Below are 18,489 nucleotides of genomic sequence, written 5' to 3' on the forward strand. Positions count from 1 at the left end.
ACTTGGATCTTCTCTAGGTGGAAGGTTCCAACCAGCTATCTAACATGAAGTCTAAAAGACATCTGCCCAGCGTGCCTAACGGAATGTTGCATGAAGAGATTTTTAGGAAACCTCTGTGTTGGACCTCTGCAGACCGCTGTAATCTCACTTCTATTTCACTAAAGCCTAACAATTTCAAACATGAATTTTGCCACTTCCCAAGAAAGAAGTCCCACATCTGTTTAGAATATGCATAACTTGATTAAATCTGTCCAGGGATAGTAGGTACAAAACATTTAAAGCTATTTTAAAACAGCAGCAAACTGAGAAAACAGAATGGTTCTGATACTCTGTGATTCTCTCTCTCTCTCTCTCTCTCTCTCTCTCTCTCTCTCTCTCTCTCTCTCTCTCTCTCTCTCTTTCTCTCTCTCTCTCTTTCTCCCTCCCTCTTTGTGTGTATGTGTGTGTGCACACATGCATGCACACAAGAAAGCACACTCACATCCATGTGAGTTCTCTCTTGTGAAAAGATTATTCACCAACATCAAATTATATTAAAATATAATTTGTTGGTCGTAAAATTATGTGAAATTTTAGTTTTATTTTTTATCATTATGTGCATTTCCATATACCCCTGGTGGATACACCGTGCCTCTTCTTCCTTTCTTTCTTCTGCTTTTAATAAAGCAGATGCAGTTCCAGGATATATCTTACTACTAGGAAAAGGTGTTTGCACAGGTTTATTCCTAAAGGAATCGTCCTACCACTAATTTTTTTAAAATGTAATTTTGTTCTCATTACACAGAGGAGTGTTTTGCTTTAGGGGTGATTTTAAAACGTCATTCAAATGCATTTGTAAGATTTATGTTCTTTAGTGGTCCCATGGCTTCTCTTCCTAAGCCTGTGGACGTAAATCCTAAAGTCATCATGCAGTGGGTGTAATACAGCAAAGGTCCTTAATTGCCTAATGTATCTGCCCAAAGAAGCCTCATCTCACAGGCATATGTCAGCTCACACCAGCTCTGTCTGTTCTCCCCGCCCTGGTGTTCTGATGCATTGTAGGCCTGGACCAAAGCACAGAAGACATAAAAAGTAAATTAGGATAAATGGGTTCTTCAAAAAGAATATATGGTGTTTAAAGCATTCCCAGGGCTAAATCGTTTTGTGAAGATCCTACTGGAAACTGTTATCCAGACATTCAGTCTCGAAGCATTTGTGTGTTTACTTGAACAAATTTCCAAAATCAGACTCCACAGAAGAGACCATGGAAAGCACATGTCTGCATTCTATCCCCACAGGGTGGAATATGATTTAGGGGTCATGGTCTGATTTCTCTGGCGGCCTAGCATAAGCATATCTGATTTTTCTAGTGAAAAAATAAAACACAATGTCCTTTATGATGTGATATTTGTTCCCTTTGGATCAACCTATCAAGATCATCTTTACCTTGCTTACAGAGAAGCGCAGGAAATCTTATGTGTTTGGAAAAACATCTGCGGCTTTGAAAACCTTCTCAGATCATGCAATAGAAAGAAACTGATAATATTTAGCCACTGTACTGGTATTGAATGTCGTCTATGAGGGGTCCAGAGCTCTGCTTTGAAATGGCAAGCCCATAGTGCATGCTGCTAATGAGATTAATGGGAATACCCTTTGCTAATCTGGGAGACAATCATGAGATGTTAGCTACAGTGTCACCTGTTGAACACAAAGCCCAAGGAACTGCAAATTCTCTTGAGAAAAAAGTAAGAGCAGCATATATGTCTTATCTGGGACAGGCATGTTTTTGTGAAAAAAAGGGGGCTTGCTTTACACTTATAAAATATCACATGGAGACATCCAGTGTGTTTTCCCTCATTCCTCTCATTAGGGCATCTCAGAGTTGACATATACTGTCAGTGGTCCTCACAAGGCAGCCCTGTTATTATCTTAAAGCCTGTGGTGTATGACACAGGGATGCCCTATGATCTCTCTTTTCGCAAGACTCAGATACACACTCACAGACTTCAGTATGGGTTAAGTTAACCTTTGTCTATCTTGTGCTGGAGTAACAAAGTGATTCAGGCCAGGTAACTTATAGTTAACAGATGTGTATTTCATACAGTTCCAGTGAAGGGTGGGTGGAGTTTAAGATCCAGAAGCATGTCACATCTGGTGAGAGCCTTCTTGATGTTTCATTCTATGGTTGAACACAAAGAAGGATCCCATCAAGTATGGAGAGCTTCAGAGCCTCCAGACACAGGCAGACTCAAGAGCAGGCCTCCCTGCAAAGGGCAAACAGGCCAAGTTCATCACGTTGTAGGAATCCATTTGGAATAGTTAAGTACTCTTAAAAAAGCTACACCGATCCATTCATGCCTTTGTATGTGCTAGACCAGGATTCAGTTTCCAGCACTTGAACTTTGCAAGGTGCTGTTGAAGTCTAGCAGTTAATCAAGCTTATGAGTTATTTTTCTATATAGTTGACACGATCTCAGCCTTGGTCCCCCATCTGATAGTGATACAATGGAGCGGTGTTCACACTTCCTTCAAATGTGTAGTAGGAGAGTTGAACATGAGTGAACAAAATCCTTGCTCAAACTTTTGATTCTAGGAACATTTGGACAGGTTTTGTTTTTTTTTTTTTTTTTCAGGGCTAACCTTGACGTAGATAAATATAGAAAGGCATTGCTGTTACTTCTGGTACAGTGAACATTGTAGAATTCTGCTGCTTTCTCCCTTAGTAAGAGATAGGGATGACTTTGTAGGGGCGTATGTGCACTCCCACTGTACCCTCAAGCATTGGGCCCACACTCATGTAGAAGAAGTACATTTCTTCCCGTTTTCTCATACTCACAGGTAGTGGCATGCTCTACCAGTTAGGGAGTGCCATGTCCCATTTAAAAATAAGGAGCCGCTGTACTACTGTACTAGGCTTGTGGAGCTATTATAGGTCTTATATAGCTATTATATTGCCTAACTCTCTTCAGCAATAGGAAGAAAGGGGTGAAATACCAGATTATTCTGACTGACATTATTTTGTACCTTAACTTATGGTCTCAAGCCCTAGAATGACAGCAGATTGAAAACAATGAATGTTTGTACTAGCCTCACTACCAATCAGTATAATATCTGTTACGATTCATCCCATAATCTAGTTCACATTTAAAGGTACACAGTAATAATAGATAAGCAACTCATTTTGCAATGTTATATTCATATGACCTCTGTCAGCTTTAGAATCACAATATTTCATAGTATTCCCTCAACTACTCAACTCTCCTCCACTCTTCCTAGTAGGCTTCAGCCTTTTGTCACACTCTAGGGACAAAGACATCAAGGGTTCTATATTCTCACCACAATGCTTAGACTTAGAAAATCGATCCTATGTTATTTTCTCTAATTCTGAACACCACTCGCTTACATAAGTTATTTCTCTACATTGCATTTTTGTCTAAAAATCTAAAAGCTCCTGCAACACATGGTTGCAGTCTGAGGCAAATCCCAAGCCAACCTCTCTGTGGACCAAACTTGTAAAACAGACCATATTGGTGTTTGCCCGGAGTCTCTCTGATTTCAGGAGTGTCTCTCTGCTTTGCTTCAGGTCAGGGCTGTGTGCTGACCTACTGAAACAGCTGTTTCCCATTCTTCTGTGAACCTCTTACAGGAACTGAGAGGTTCACGTGCCTGCCGTCTGCTCAGGTTAATCTTAGCTTTATTGTGGTCACTTGATGAATTTGTTTTTCTATTACAGGAGTCAGTGAAACCTGTTCAGTGTCCCCATGTGGCTCCTGTGTGACTGTTGCATCTTTCTCTATTTTATCTCTATCTTTTCTATCAATTTTGTGACTGTGCACATATATACAGATCACCAAAGGGAAATAGGGGCGAGGAATTGATGTGAGAGCCCAGATGTCTCATGGTCTTGGTCCAGTTCCACTTACAGAAGGGACAGCTTTCTGACTTGTTGAGTTGAAGTAACTCAATGACACACAAGATTTCTCTGGATGCTGATTAGGGACACTCCTTGTCAATTGTAGTCTCTACTTTTCTTATGCCTACTTCACCAGAGAACAGACAGGAAGTATGGATTCTGGTTTCACTCCAAACTGTCTTCACTTAAATAAGTATGCTCACGGAGGAAAAAGTATGGTCAGAGCTGGGAATGAAATGAAAGAAGACAAGAAAGTGATGTTTTATCTTTGGCACTACCTTTCTCTCAGTCTATCAGAAGATTGAGCTAAATAGACAAGTTAAGCCACAGGTAACACTAAAAGTTCTTATATTCTCTAACTAGCCACATGGCATTAAATGTCTATTGAACTTCTACAGGCCTCAGTTTCTACCCATTGTGTAGAATAAAAATAAGATCTTCTTTTTCTCTATCCGAGAAGTCATAACAGTCAAATGAGATGATATAAGCAAATATGATCAATGTATGATTTTCAATGCTGTGGTTTCCTGAGTAAGACCAGCACTAATGATATCACTCATTGACATGCTAACATACAGGGAAGAAACTCCACAAGGTCCTGTCCCTAGATGAAGGGCTTCAGCTTCTCAGTGGCTGCTGAGAGAGGGAGAATTGGTTTCTTCCAGAAAAAAGCCTGCAGCACTGACTGTCCAATCCTAAGTGGTCAACCACATACACATGTGCATATGGACAGTGGTATCAGTATCTTGTATATATATGCCTGTATAACATACGCATACAAAATTAAAGATGAACAGGTCTTGAGTTTGAGAGAAAAAGAGGACATTAAAAGACTGGAAGAGGAGGGTGCATTACAGATTCAATACTCATATTAAAAATAAACCCTCAAAAGAGTCACATATTTAAAGATACAAGCACATAAAAATGTATACTATTCAAATTGCACTGAACACAAAAGAATTACCTATAGACAATATGTCAGATATTCTTGATATAGACATTAATTAAACAGAGGAGCCCTTAGAAGATACACAAATTACCCCAGTATCCCCAAACACCTAATTTTCCTAGAACTGGGGGTACTTACTTTTTAATTTTTGAGACGAAATCCATTGCATATTCCAGACTGGCCTAAAGCTCACCACACACCCAGGATGACCTCAGAATCATGGTAATCTGTGAGCTGCATGCTTCCAGGTGCTGAAGTTGTAGGCAGGTGTGAGCTACCATAGCCAGACAAGCAGTTGCTCATTCTGACTATGTTCTTCACAGAACCTGGGGACCGAGTTCCACTCCCCTAAAACTGAATTTACTTCTATGCCGTTTTATCTTAGCATTCACACTTTCACATTTGGTAGTCCCCCAACTTCACCATGGATTATCTTGAACTGTAGCAAGACTGATTGACCTCTGAGGGACCATGGGGCACATGTGTCTTGGAGAGTAGTTGGGTATCTGCGTTAGGTGAAAAACTAATATCCGTGATACTTTCAGATGGCTGATCCCAAGACCAGGGACTCTCAGAGTTAGTTTTAAGAGGCACACACTCAGCTGATGGTAGCTTTTTCTCCCCACCATCACCTAATCTAAAATATCCCTTTGATTTCCCAGCATAGTAGGATACTCTAGGGTTCATCCTCCAATGGTAATATAGAATGATTTTCCTGAATGAAAACTATCACTATGCCATGTCCCCAACACTCTTGCTTCAAACATGGTGCTTAAAGAATCTTGCCGTTGTTCTTAGAGGAAAGATGGAGTCAGCAACTTGGCCCAGAAGACCTAAATGGGCTTTTTCTCTCCTCTAACTATTGTATAGCATATTCTTATCACCTTTCTTCTTGTTCTCCTTTCATCATTGATTTTACTGTCTACTTCTGCACATGGGCCTTGAACATGTTTCCCCGTGTTCTCATCACCCGAGTTTCAGAACCTCCACCTCCTTACTACTCTGCTTTGCTTTCTTTTTTCAGGCCTTAGCTCTCTTGCTTTGGGACTCTTTCCTAGACTTTCCCAATCAGAGTAACTTTCTATCTCTTCCTCTGGAACAAGCTTTGGACACCATGTAGCCATCTGTCCTTACAATTACTCCTACATTAGTATTTTAAGTTTCGTGTCTTATTCAATGCGCATCTTTCTCAATAGTGGTCCATAAAGTCTCATAAACTGTCACTACATTTGCAATGCCATTACAGCTGTTTGCTGACCTGCATTTTCCAGTTTACAATCTTACCTGAGATACTTTCTAATATTTGTATTGGGATGAACGAATAAAAGAATGAATGAATGAATGTGCCAGCTTGTTCGGGCAAGAGATTATCTAAGACTTAGCCTATCATTGACATTTCTGCCTTGTGTAGATTCTAGAGTCTAGGAGAATGGAAGGATAATGGCAGATGAGTCCCAAAGTGATTGGTGATCATGGTGCTGTTAGCCACTCTGTTAGGAGCTCCTGAGGCTGACGTCTGGGCTACTCCATTTCACTGAGTAGACAAAGCTGTAACTGCAGTGATGTTATCCGTTATCCTTAATAGTAGGATACAGCACTTTCCCATTGTTATCTTGTCCTTCAGAATTCAGGCACAAAGGCCTGTAGCTGCCTCCAGGGACCTGGGAACTTCCTTTCTCATCGGAAGATGGCATCCCATTGCCTTTAGAGTTCTCAGAACTCACTCTGGAATGCTGCCTTATTACGAATAAACTAGTGTGAATATTGAGTGAAGTCTTTCACACTCAGGGAGAACATTATTGTAAGCACAGAATTAAGAATGCTATTAAGTAAAAAAGCAATCATGACAGCTAGGCAAACAGAACGTGGAAAGGAAGGTGTGCGTGTGTTTGAATGTATATGTGTGTTTCTGTGTACTTGTGTGGTTGTGTATTTGTACATGTTTGAATGTGTAAATGTGTTTGTATGTGTCAATGTATATATGGGTATGTTTGTAAGTGTATATATGTGTATTTAAATGTGTCTACATGTGTTTGCATGTGTATATGTTAGAATGGAAGTGTATGTGTGTTTGTGTATGTGTGTGTATATGTGAGTGTTTAATGTGTATGTGTGTGTTTGAATGTGTGTGAATGTACATTTTTATATAGCATGTATGTGCATGTTTGATTGTGCATGAATATGTGCTTTTATGTGTTTGTTTGTATGTATGTTTATATGTGTGTGCATGTCTATGAGTTTGTGGGTATAGGGGTGAAAGGTGTTTGTATGTCTGGATGTGTGTATATGTAAATATGTGAATGTATCTATTTGCATGTGCATGTGTGACTGTGTGTGTATATTTGTGAGAATGTGTTTGTATGTGAATGTGTGCTTATATGTGTATTTATATATGTATATGTGTGTAAATTGTTTGTTCTTGTGTGTATAAATGCAAATGTCTGTGTGTACATGTATATGTGTGTATTATTTACCTACATACATAAAATACCTCCGGTATTGCTTTCTGCCTTAATTTTAACTCTCTGGTCTCTCATTGGACCCATAGTTGACCAAACAACTACTGAGCTCCCCTTGTCTTCCAAACCCCAGTGCTAAGTTTTATGTCATATGTCGCTGTGCCTGGCTTTTACATGCTAGGGAAAAAAAAAAAACTCATGTTCTTATTCTTGCATGAAAAGCACTTTACCCATGAGTCATATCTCTCCCTTAGGAGAAGCTTTATGTAAGTGATAATATCCAAATGAAGATAAATGAAGTAAGTAATGCCAGACAGAAAGGCCAAAATAAAAAAATTAAAGAGTGGCAGCTGACATCTTTGTGGCTGGGTGGGTGACTTCTCCTTCTTAGTAGAGCATAAAGCTGAGTAGGTGAAAACTGAGTCTCCCTGGTGTTGTCTTATAAAGTTTGTCCTTCATGATGCAGACTTGCACAATGCTTACTCTGTGATCCTGTCTTATATGCATCCTTCTGTCTACAGTGAAGATCCTATGGCCTATCTTAAGTCACAAACAGCTTTACCCACCTCTACCATTTACCTCAGACATTTGTTTTAGTATCTCAATTTCTTTCCCTTGCCCAGTCCTGTGGTTGACTTCTGAATGACTGTGAAACCTGGGAAAATGTGGAAGTAGAAATGTACGAGAAACAGAAGGGAAAGATTGGTCAATGCACTTGAGTTGTCCACAGGACGGACAGATGCATTAGCAAGATTGCTGGCATTTGTATTTATTAGATAAGGGAATTCAAAGAACCGCAGTGTGTGAGCCTGTGGATATTTGTGCAGTGGCTTGAGTGGTGTAGGATAGTTTTTCACCCAGGGAGAGATTTTGGTCTGTGATTTTGCTGAAAGTTCCACTTGGCCCTTTTGTAGCACTGGCTGCCTTGTAAGCCACACCATGCATGCTACACTATGCTTCTGGGCACAGATCGAATTTGTAGGTCACATACACTCATAGGGTTTGAACATTGTGCCTTTTTCTGTGTGTTAATCCCCTAAATGTCAGCATTTTAAAGTTGGCCTTTTTCAAAAGATATGATACTACTTAAACCTCATTTAATTGAACACACATTTCTGGTTTAAAGGCTTTGTTTTGTTGTTTGCCTGAAAATGTGGGACGCTGTCAAAACAAGATGGTAAAGGAGTAAGTCTTATTTTGCCACTTGAATCTAAGCAACATTCTTCCTTGAATGTATAAAACATCATTACTAAATCCCTTTCTTTTTAAAAGGATTTGTAAGTACAGGTTTCATCCCGTGCCTACATATGAGAAATTTGGAATGATAGAATATCTAAACTAAAATTTAAAGAACTATTCTATGTCTTTTACCGCCTCGTTTTAATATTTCTTTTACCTTTACTTATTTTCAGGGCATTGTATTAACTAGTACACATGTGGCTTTTCTGATTACCGACATATTGAGTTACAATGGAAAATGGCTGTCATGCCCATTTCATAGTTTCGGTTACTGAGCTAGAGCAAAAGAGATGATTTATATAAGTTATATGACTTGTTAGTGGTCACTGGGATTCAAGGCTGAGTGAGGCCTTTATTCTGTGGCCATAGTGCTAAATTTCCTATATGAGAATAATAAATGGGAAATCCAAAGACAATGGTTTAGATCCCAGAAGTGTAGTTTCCTGGCTGAGTTAACTTTCAGTAAATAATGAAGTTTTTCTAGACTCCATGTTCATTTATGAAGATTGTGTACTATTTTCTCCATGCTGATATTCTTGCTTTGATCAAGTAACATTGTGAGATTAAAAAAAAAAAAATCTATGTGCTAATGAGAAAAAAATGAACAAAAGAGAGTTATTGGTCATTATCATAAATTGCTCTAATTCTCATATCAGGTATCAGACAAGATATTTTCCATCTTTCTCAACATGGTTAGGGAACTAGGAATGAAATTATTTGAGGCTCCTGAAGATATGTACACTGACCTTAACTGTGCCAGATCAGGCCATTAAGAGAGCCTTCAGACTAACTCAATATCACACTGAAATTGGTAACTCAAACGAGTAGTATCAGAAGCCTTGAAATTTTATTTGGTGTCCATTTGCTTTAGATAGAATTATTAGCCAAGACCTCAATTGTTACAGGGATAAGACAGCAGAGAGATGCTCTCAGCTACAGGAGGAAGGTGAGACAGCCTCAGTCCCCAAGTCGAGTAAAGATCATCACCGACTCTCTTCCATCTAACACTGGTCTTTCTTGCAGGGTGATGTACAGCGGACACTCATCCAAGTGGACTTTGGAGATGGCATTGCAGTGTCTTATGTCAACCTCAGCTCTATGGAGGATGGAATCAAGCATGTATATCAGAATGTGGGCATTTTCAGAGTGACCGTGCAGGTGGACAACAGTCTGGGGTCTGACAGCGCCGTCCTGTACTTACATGTAACTTGTATGTTATTACTGTTGTTGACTTATGACATCTCTTGAATATTGTGCCCTTTAAAAAGTCCAATGTAGACTGTTCTAAACAGAGGGTGTGTAGTAGATGTCTTCAAGGAGGAAAATTGAAAGTAAGAGGGGGAGGGGAAGAAAACCAAGAAGTGTGATAGACAATATCTTAGAGCTTAGATAGAGCTAAATTGTTCTTAGTTCACCTCCTCTGCCTCTTCCAATACCATCAAAGAAACACAATCTGCCTTTGATGGGTGCTCAGAGCATTTGCTTAAAACCTGTATTTCCATCTTTCTTGTTCTGTTTTTAAGGCAGGAATAATTTCAATTTGCAATCAATACAGATGTCAACTCAATCATTACAGGTAAAGAAGTTCCCCACCATACCATTAGGGATACCTTACCTCTTAGTCTTTTTCTACATTAAAAAAAAAAAAAAAAAAAAAAAAAGATGTGTGCCCTGCATTTTGGTCAGTAAGTGACTTGTTATTTGAGAGATGATGGTCTAAGGGAAAAGATGATATAGTGTAAAAGGTGTAAAAGATAATGTAATATAAATGTAATGTGAATTCCTATATTAGAAATCAAGACCAAGACTTCTAAATGCCCTCTCAATGAATAATTTGAATTTGTGAGATACGTGGTAAAATAATAACTTCTAAATCCCATGAAGTAAGCAGGTGGCATAAGGATTTGTAGATGTGAGACTTTTCCTAACAGTCTTAGGACTTTACTAAAAGTGTTTATTTTGAAATAGAATGTGCTGTTTTGTATAAGTGGCCTTGTTCAGATTCCCAGTTCAAGGGCAAGAATATGAAGTATGGGCATTACCTCCAGCCTCTTCCCTGCACCTGGGCATAAGGGATGGATTGAATGTAGAAAGTTCCAAACAAAGTATCTTTCATAGAAGAGATGTAGTAGCCCAGCGAGTAAGGCATGGTTGTGTAGGGATGGCCAGCCTGTTGTGTGACTGCTAATAATTCATCTCTGTTTCTTACACAGATCTTGCTGTGCTTTAAAGAGCACATTATTTTCTCTGGGTCTGAACAAAGTTAGGCATATCCCCTGTCTGCTTACCCATTCTTCCTCCTTCTGGTTACATTTTATTGAGCTCTTCCGTGCATTCCAGCCAAGCTTTGCACTCTCCATACTCATCCTGTGTGTTACCTCTGAAAACCACCCCGCATGGTTAGGAATCATTCTTTCCCATGGTTCATAGAGCTAAAGCATATGGTTTGAATTCAGACTCATCCCCTCATGCAGCCAGGCTCTAGAGTCAGGTATAACTGTCTCTGCTCCTGATCCCTAGGGTTAGAGTCAGGGATGAGGTTGTCATGGCAAACCCCTACAAGTAATCCTGTTCTTCAACATAGTTCTTGGAACCATGGGAATGTTTAGTTTCCTGACATGGTAAGTAAGCTCCCATCTATCCTATTGCCCAGAGGGCCTAAGACACAGGACCCTCTACTTCCTGTGTTTATAAGTAAGACAAATGACAGCATGTTTGGAACAGTCTTAACTTCTTCTAAAACATATCACAAGCTATCTGTCACAAAACCATTTGCCTGTAAAGTAACTACATTTGTGAACAGTGGCTGTGTATTCAGCCTATTACTTCCCCTTACCAGGTGATAAGAGTTCTGTGCTGCAAGGCTGGGTGTGGCAACTTCAAACCATGTCTTACAGATTTCAAAGACATTTTCTATACTTCAATCTCTTGTTGGTGTGGCTTTAAAGTTCAGTCACAGCTTCCGGTCCACATTTCTTAGGATCTCCAATCTAGTGTTCGGACTCAACATTTACATATCGTGGAGATGCTTCTGCATTCACTAGCTTGTTCTTCTCAGCCATGGCGCTCACCACTTCTCCTCAGGACCTTAGGTTTACAAAATCCTGGAGAGGAATGAGGAGCTCACCTCTATCCAAGAAATTTAGAATTACTAAAGCCTTCAGTTTTAAATGAAAAGATTTTTGTTCATACACAAGGTTTTCTTTTTTCTTTTCTTTCTTTCTTTTTTTTTTTTTTTTTTTACAATGGGATGCTTACATTCTGACTTTAATCTTTTAGACTCATGTTTGTTGAATGGTTGGGTAAGCATTCCTGATATACTATATCACTTTCTACGCATGGCCTTGGGAGACGAGAATTATCTATTTTATGCTGATTATTTCGAAGCGGGATATGTTTTATGGAGTTAGCTTGAATGTAGCAAAATCCCACTGCATTCATCTCCTCTCAGTGGCTGTTCTCAAGCTACTGTGTTCTGTTCTGTGCACACAATCTCACTCACATACACCAGGATAGACAACAGATACAGAAAACCACCATTGGAAAACTTGCAGTTTGGTATTAATTTACACTCGAGTCAAATGCCTGGGGTTTCATGACTGGTTTTGTGTGCCGAGGTCCAGGATACACAGGTAACAGACAGATTGGCATTGGGGATGGAACACAGGTACAGCCCACCATTCTGAGGAAGATATGACAGCAGGAATATGACTCAACAGGTCACATCACATCCAGAGTCTAGAAGCAGATTGTCATGAAAGCTTGTGCCTGGCTTTCTCCCTCCCCCACCCTACTCTCTCTCCCTTCCCCCTCTCTTTAAACAGATTTATTTATTTTATTTATATGAGTACACTTCAACTCTCTTCAGACTCACTAGGAGAGGGCATCAGATCCCATTACATGGTTGTGAGCCACCATGTGGTTGCTGGGAATGGAACTTAGACCCTCTGGAAGAACATTTGGTGCTCTTAACTGCTGAGCCCTTCTTTCTCTTTTTATGTGGTCCAGGACCTGGCCTCACGGAATGGTGTTGCCCACACTCAGGGCAGGTCTTTCTACCTCAGTTATTCCAGGCAAGAAGCTCCCTTGTCAATTAAAATTTTTGAGAGAACTCACCCTGTTATTTAAGCTGCTAGGGACACCTGGTACTTGGTGGAACTCATGTGAGTTTTGACCCTGGGATGATGCTGGATCAGGTCAAGTTGACAATCAGTATATTTATTACAGTGATTGAGCAGATTCCTGGTTTCATGAGTCACTTTTCTCTAAGGCTACATTCATTCCTCTGTCAAGAGATGCACATTTTGTACCCAATGATTCTATCAAGCAGAATACATTACATTCTGGTACTTCATCAGATTTGATTTTTTTCTCCCTCACTACAGATTGCAAATGCATTTGGATTTGGTAAGCTATGAACTAGCTGAGAATTAGCTTCCGTTCTTACCTGTCAGGCTTTTCCTGCCTCCCCATTCTCCTAAGGCTCCCCCCCCCCCCCCAGGAATCCCATTGCTCGCTTGAATACACATTCCCTGCATTCACCAGAAAAGAAAGGTGATGTGATTCCAAATCAAAGGGTTCTCAATGTGGATTTGCAAAGGTCGTCAGAAACAAATGGAGCTGATGTTCCAGGAGGGAGCTTGCATCTCTTGCAGGGTGCCAGGGTAATTTATTGAAGCCTGACACTTGCAAATTCCTTGGGGATGGTATTTGCTCTGCTCTGCGATTTTGCAAACCAATGAGACACTTGGTACAGACTCCCTTGCCTTCAGCTGGATGGGGCAGAAAATTTAGAGGGCATGAGGATTTTGGCTCAGAAAACTGCCACACCCTGGCCATCATTTGGGGATGAGAGTCACTAAAGTGCCCTCAAATTTATAGTATAAAATATAAATGACAAAAAAAAAAAGACTTGGGGGAGGGGTTAATTCCCCATGAATTCATCTCTTTTACTCTCCACATTGGAACAGTGTGCCTTTATGACCCCATGCTCTGACCTGGGTGACTTTATAATTCACACCATGTTTCAGCTATGGACATGGTGGCTGTGTTGGTATGGAAACTGCAGATCGGAGTTATATAAGTATTGTTTACTGAATCAGCTACCCTAGAGTTGAATGATGTAAATATAATGCTTTGGCTTCTATCTCAGAGTTATTGAGATATCACATATGGAAACATGACATCATACTTATAATATCTTTCCAACATACTGAGGTCTAAAGAGTCCTGCTTGTAGATGTTTTTCGTATATTTGAATAGTATTTACTTCTAGTGGACTTTTAAAATTAGCTTTTAAACAAATAGCAATGTAATAAATTTGCACGACTTTACTAGACTACATGTCTCTAGAACATAAATCTAAAAGGTAGGCAACAGAAGTCAATAAACACACACACATACACAGACTTCAGCTGTTTTCCGCATTCTAGAAAGTCTAATCAAAAGAGAAGAAACTCAAATTCTTGAAGAAATTCTCAAGTTCTCTCAATGATATGAAATGATGTAGCGCCACCTGCTGTCCATTTTGTGTATCACAAGCATCTGTGTGTGGTGGAGCTGAATCCTCCTGCTTGTTCAGCACAGAGCTGGTGTGATAATCAGAGCAAGAAATTTCACTTCCTGTCCATGATACAGTCTTAAAGTTTCAGGATATGGGCAACAGGATACTGGTGGTTACATCAATATAAAGTAAATGAATACAGAGGCCATAGAGAATTGAGCTATGAATTTCATACCTCTTTCTAGGTACACACATGCACATGCCATGTGCTAAGATAAAGTTCCAAAGCACACATGCATCTACTTCAGAGCCTACTAGCCCAGCATGCACTGGATCATGAGCATATCTTGGATGTCCTTGGCTATATTCCTTCCTGTCCACCATCTCTTCAGCCTTCTGGTCTCCTGTCAGCAGGGCAGGCTGGCCTTCTTGGGGCGTGTTCACTGCCTCTGTTCTCACCCTGGAATGCTCCAGATTCTTAGTAGAATCATTTATTCATTACTGTCTGATGCCATTTCTGAGAAGCTCACCTTGAGCATCCCATCGACAGCAGCTCTGTCTCTCCCACCTGTGCTTGGTATGTCTGCTGCCTCCTTTCTACCTAAGCTGCGCCATGTGTCGGGTGTTCTGATCTTGCCCAGTGCCTGGCAGCACTCAGAACTATTGAGCTTGATCATGGTTCAGGGTTCGGTACCACTCCCACTTCATTGTTGGTTGCCACAGTGCCACACAGAACTTTTCTTTATTCTGAGGTTCTGACTCAGGAAAATACAATCTGAATGTTCAACTATGAGATACCTTTGGGATGATCTAGAATAGATGCCTAGTTCTCATCTTTGAGAATTGATTTATTCTCTGTCTGTCTGTCTGTCTGTCTGTCTCTCTCTCTCTCTCTCTCTCTCTCTCTCTTTCTCTCTGAGTGTGTGTGAGTGTGTGTGTGTGTGTGTGTGTGTGTGTGTGTGTGTGTGTGTGTGTGATTGCAAAGTGAGTATGGAATGTCATAGCACATGTGTAACAATCAAAGGATCACAACTTTGTGGGCTCCTCTCTCTTTCCACCTATATGTGGGTTCACTAGGCTTTTGTCATTGACCTGGCTCACCAGTCTCTTGTCTTCCCATTCATTTATCTTCAACCAGGTGAATCTTTCTGAGAAGGGTCTACAGAAAATTTTACAGAAAGCCCTGGGAAGACAAAGGCATAGCACACTAGGGAAAACTATGGTTGAAGAATCTTATCTTTTAACTGTTGGTGTTTGGATATCATAAATTACTTAGTGTTGACCTTTTCTGCATGCATGACTTTGACCCAGTTGATAGATCAGTAAATTGAGTTGTAATATATAGTTGTTTATAATGTGTAGTTTTCTCTGAGTAGGAACAGCAGCCAGCACTTCCCTCGGAGAATGTGGCTGCAGTGTTTGGGGGTTTCCAGGCTGACTGTGTGTCCTCTCAGAACAGACAAGGTGCAGCTGCAGAAGCCCTCCCCCTCTCTACTGCCACTCTTTTGTTCTTTTAAAAACAAAATCCAAAACATTCTATTTACCAAATGAAGACTCAGGAGGTAGATGCTGTGGTGAAAGCTGCTAGCTCAGACAGTCAGAGAAAGAAAGCACCCAGCTGACCTTCCTACTCTACTGAAGCCCAGAATGAAAATGTTCCTTTGCCTCCTCTTCCTCCTCCTCCTTTTCCTTCTCTATGCTGTCTTAAATAGCCTTCAATTCAATATCCGTCCTTTATAGTTTCTATGTCCACTCCCTGTCAACTGGCTGCTTGCTCTGCCTCTTAATATATAGTTGATTTAACTTAGCTCTTGTTTACAGAATTCACTTGGGGTAAAGTCACGGGCTAGGGCTGAGCTGCACCATAACAAGGATTTTCCAGTTCACAGTCTCCGAGTGTACAGTGTGATCAAATATCCTGCAACCCTCTTTCTCTCTTGTCTCAGGTCCCCTGGAGCATGTGCACCTGTCCCTTCCTTTTGTCACAACAAAGAACAAGGAAGTCAACGCAACGGCTGTGCTTTGGCCCAGCCAAGTGGGCACTCTCACCTACGTGTGGTGGTATGGGAACAACACTGAGGTGAGCTGGCCGTTCACATGATCACATGGTGCTTGCTGGTAGGAAGACAACAAAATGAGATGGCTTGTCACCTGAGGCTGAGTCTAGCCCGAGCATCCAAGACAGCAAGCCATCTCAGCTCAGTAACCTCATCCTTTTTTTTTTAAACCTCAGTCTATCTTCCCTAGCCCCCTCTCCTATATCTGTAGCTTCTTTTCCACTTATGTTTTCTAGATTAGCTTTCACTGTTTACCCTCAGCCGAGGCACTGGAGATGTTACTCAAAGGTTATAGTGGAAATTCTCCAGCCGGATCTCACTACCTGGACTTTCTTTCCTCGAGATCAGGATAAGAGTATTATTTATCTAAAAATTGTCACTAGAAAAGAATTTAAGTTCATTGGCTTAGGAAGTAAGGCCAATTTTCAACAGCCTGCTGATATACCCTCTTCAACATGGGGTTAGTGCTTTCTCTACCATGCAGTGCGAATCTTGATTTGAAAACTAATTAAGAAGGACAGAAGAGACACATTTGAGAGGAATGAGCCAAGGGAGGTCAGTAGGCTACCTTTTCCTTCGAGGATATGAGTGTCTGATTGCATTATAAGCACGACTTCTCCAACACAGTTTTGTTCCCTTAGAGTCTTCAAAGCACAATCCAATTAGAGTTTGCTTTCAGAGCAGTGACTTGCATGAAACTGTTGGCAGTGGCGCTAAGAGTGCTATATAACACATAGGTCTCTTCTGCCTCACCGCTGTCCAGTTCTGCATCTGGGCCTACTGTATTCCAGCATAAGTCTCTAGAAATAGTTTATCCTATAGATGAATTTCAGAAAGCTTAGAAATCCTCAGTGTATGTTGATGAATTTGAGGCTTCTAGTCTCCATTTATCCATAGGATTCATTGATTAAAACTTCTGCTGGGTAGGAAATGGTGTGAGTAAACCTATGCTTATACTTATACCTAAAAACTATCTATATCTATATCTAATTTAATCTATATCTAATCTATATCTAGTCTAATATATATGCATATCTAATCTATAATTTACACCTAATCTGATCTGTATCTAATCTACAAGCTATACCTAATCTAATCTATGTGTATATCTATTCTATATCTACAGCTAATCTATATCTAATCTATATCTATAACTAATATATATCTATATCTACTCTATATCTAATCTATAACTATATGCTCAGAAAAAAATATAATAATGGCAAAACCTATCAGACATATTGATTTCCCCAGTCCAGACTCGGGATGATACCAGAAGACTGGAGTTAATTTTCTGAAAAGATGCAGAATTACTTAAGTTTATTTCTGCAATGGCCTTCAGTTGGACTGCTGGTGCTGGGGAATCAGTGACACCATATACAGTAGCAGACCAGGATGAGCCTGCCTGAGTTCAGTTCATGGGAAATGAGGTGATACCCAGAGACAAGGGCTCCTTCACCAATAATCCTGACTTTCCCTTCTATCGATGTCTTTGTTTCTTTTAGCCCCTGATCACATTGGAGGGAAGCATATCGTTCAAGTTTACTTCTGAAGGAATGAACACGATCACAGTACAGGTCTCGGCTGGAAATGCCATACTGCAAGACACAAAGACCATTGCGGTGTATGGTGAGTGCCCGTCATTGCTGATGCACTTCCGTCTTCATTCTCAAATAATGTCATTGTCCCTGTGATGCTAATGAGGTTCTAGGATTAAACATGGCAGAATCTGAAAAAAGAGCTATAATGGTCTAAGACTTTTCTTCAGAAAATGCAATTCACCAGGCAAGCAGTGGTCATGGTACACTGGATGTTTCTGGTGCATGGAGGGAGACTCTTAGCTCAGTCACCTTGGGTAGACTGAACTGGGCTTCATCATGAGTAAGGCTAACTCTTTATAGTTGGGATTTTTTTTTCTGGTAGTTAAAGCCATTTATTAGAGAAAAACAGCTAATTCAGAGGGACTTTGCTTTTAAATTTCATTGTAAGAAAACCTTTCCATTATCCAAATACTTTTAAAACTTCTTTCACATATCTGTACTTAAAACAAGAAAAGAAAGATGTTCTGCACCATTAACAATAGCAAATCCTCTGCTAAACTAAAAGCAATAGAGATTTCACTGTCACCAGAGGCCAGGAGTGGGCACAGGTCAGGTAGAGAAATAGACACACAATACAGTTTTATGATGCCTGGGGAAATAGAATATATTTCAGGTATTAGATGAGATAAAAAGTTACTGAAATGGAAAGGTAGGATTATTACTTGAAAAGGAGATATACAAATATCTTTATAGATTGATCCCACTTTGGTGATAGTTTTTTCTATACCAAAAGCTAAGCAGTTGGCTATGAACTAAGTATTACCAACAGATGGTAAATACAGAAATGTT

The 18,489-nt window shown here is 40.1% G+C and overlaps 1 protein-coding gene across 4 annotated transcripts in view; it reads left to right on the top strand.

Annotated features, from left to right (window-relative positions):
- Window positions 1-18,489, top strand: part of SORCS1 (sortilin related VPS10 domain containing receptor 1) — a gene marked incomplete at both ends in the record, with an annotated part of 518,044 nt that overhangs the window by 464,292 nt on the left and 35,263 nt on the right. For all 4 annotated transcript variants that reach the window (XM_080911273.1, XM_080911272.1, XM_080911274.1 and 1 more), the window contains 3 exons: window positions 9,563-9,749; window positions 15,989-16,122; window positions 17,605-17,728. In XM_080911273.1, the coding sequence (XP_080767399.1) occupies window positions 9,563-9,749; window positions 15,989-16,122; window positions 17,605-17,728 (445 nt within the window). The remainder of the gene's footprint in view (window positions 1-9,562; window positions 9,750-15,988; window positions 16,123-17,604; window positions 17,729-18,489) is intronic.

The sequence above is a fragment of the Micromys minutus genome, assembly GCF_963924665.1.
Source record: "Micromys minutus genome assembly, chromosome: 2".
In the NCBI taxonomy this organism is placed as follows: Eukaryota; Metazoa; Chordata; class Mammalia; order Rodentia; family Muridae; genus Micromys; species Micromys minutus.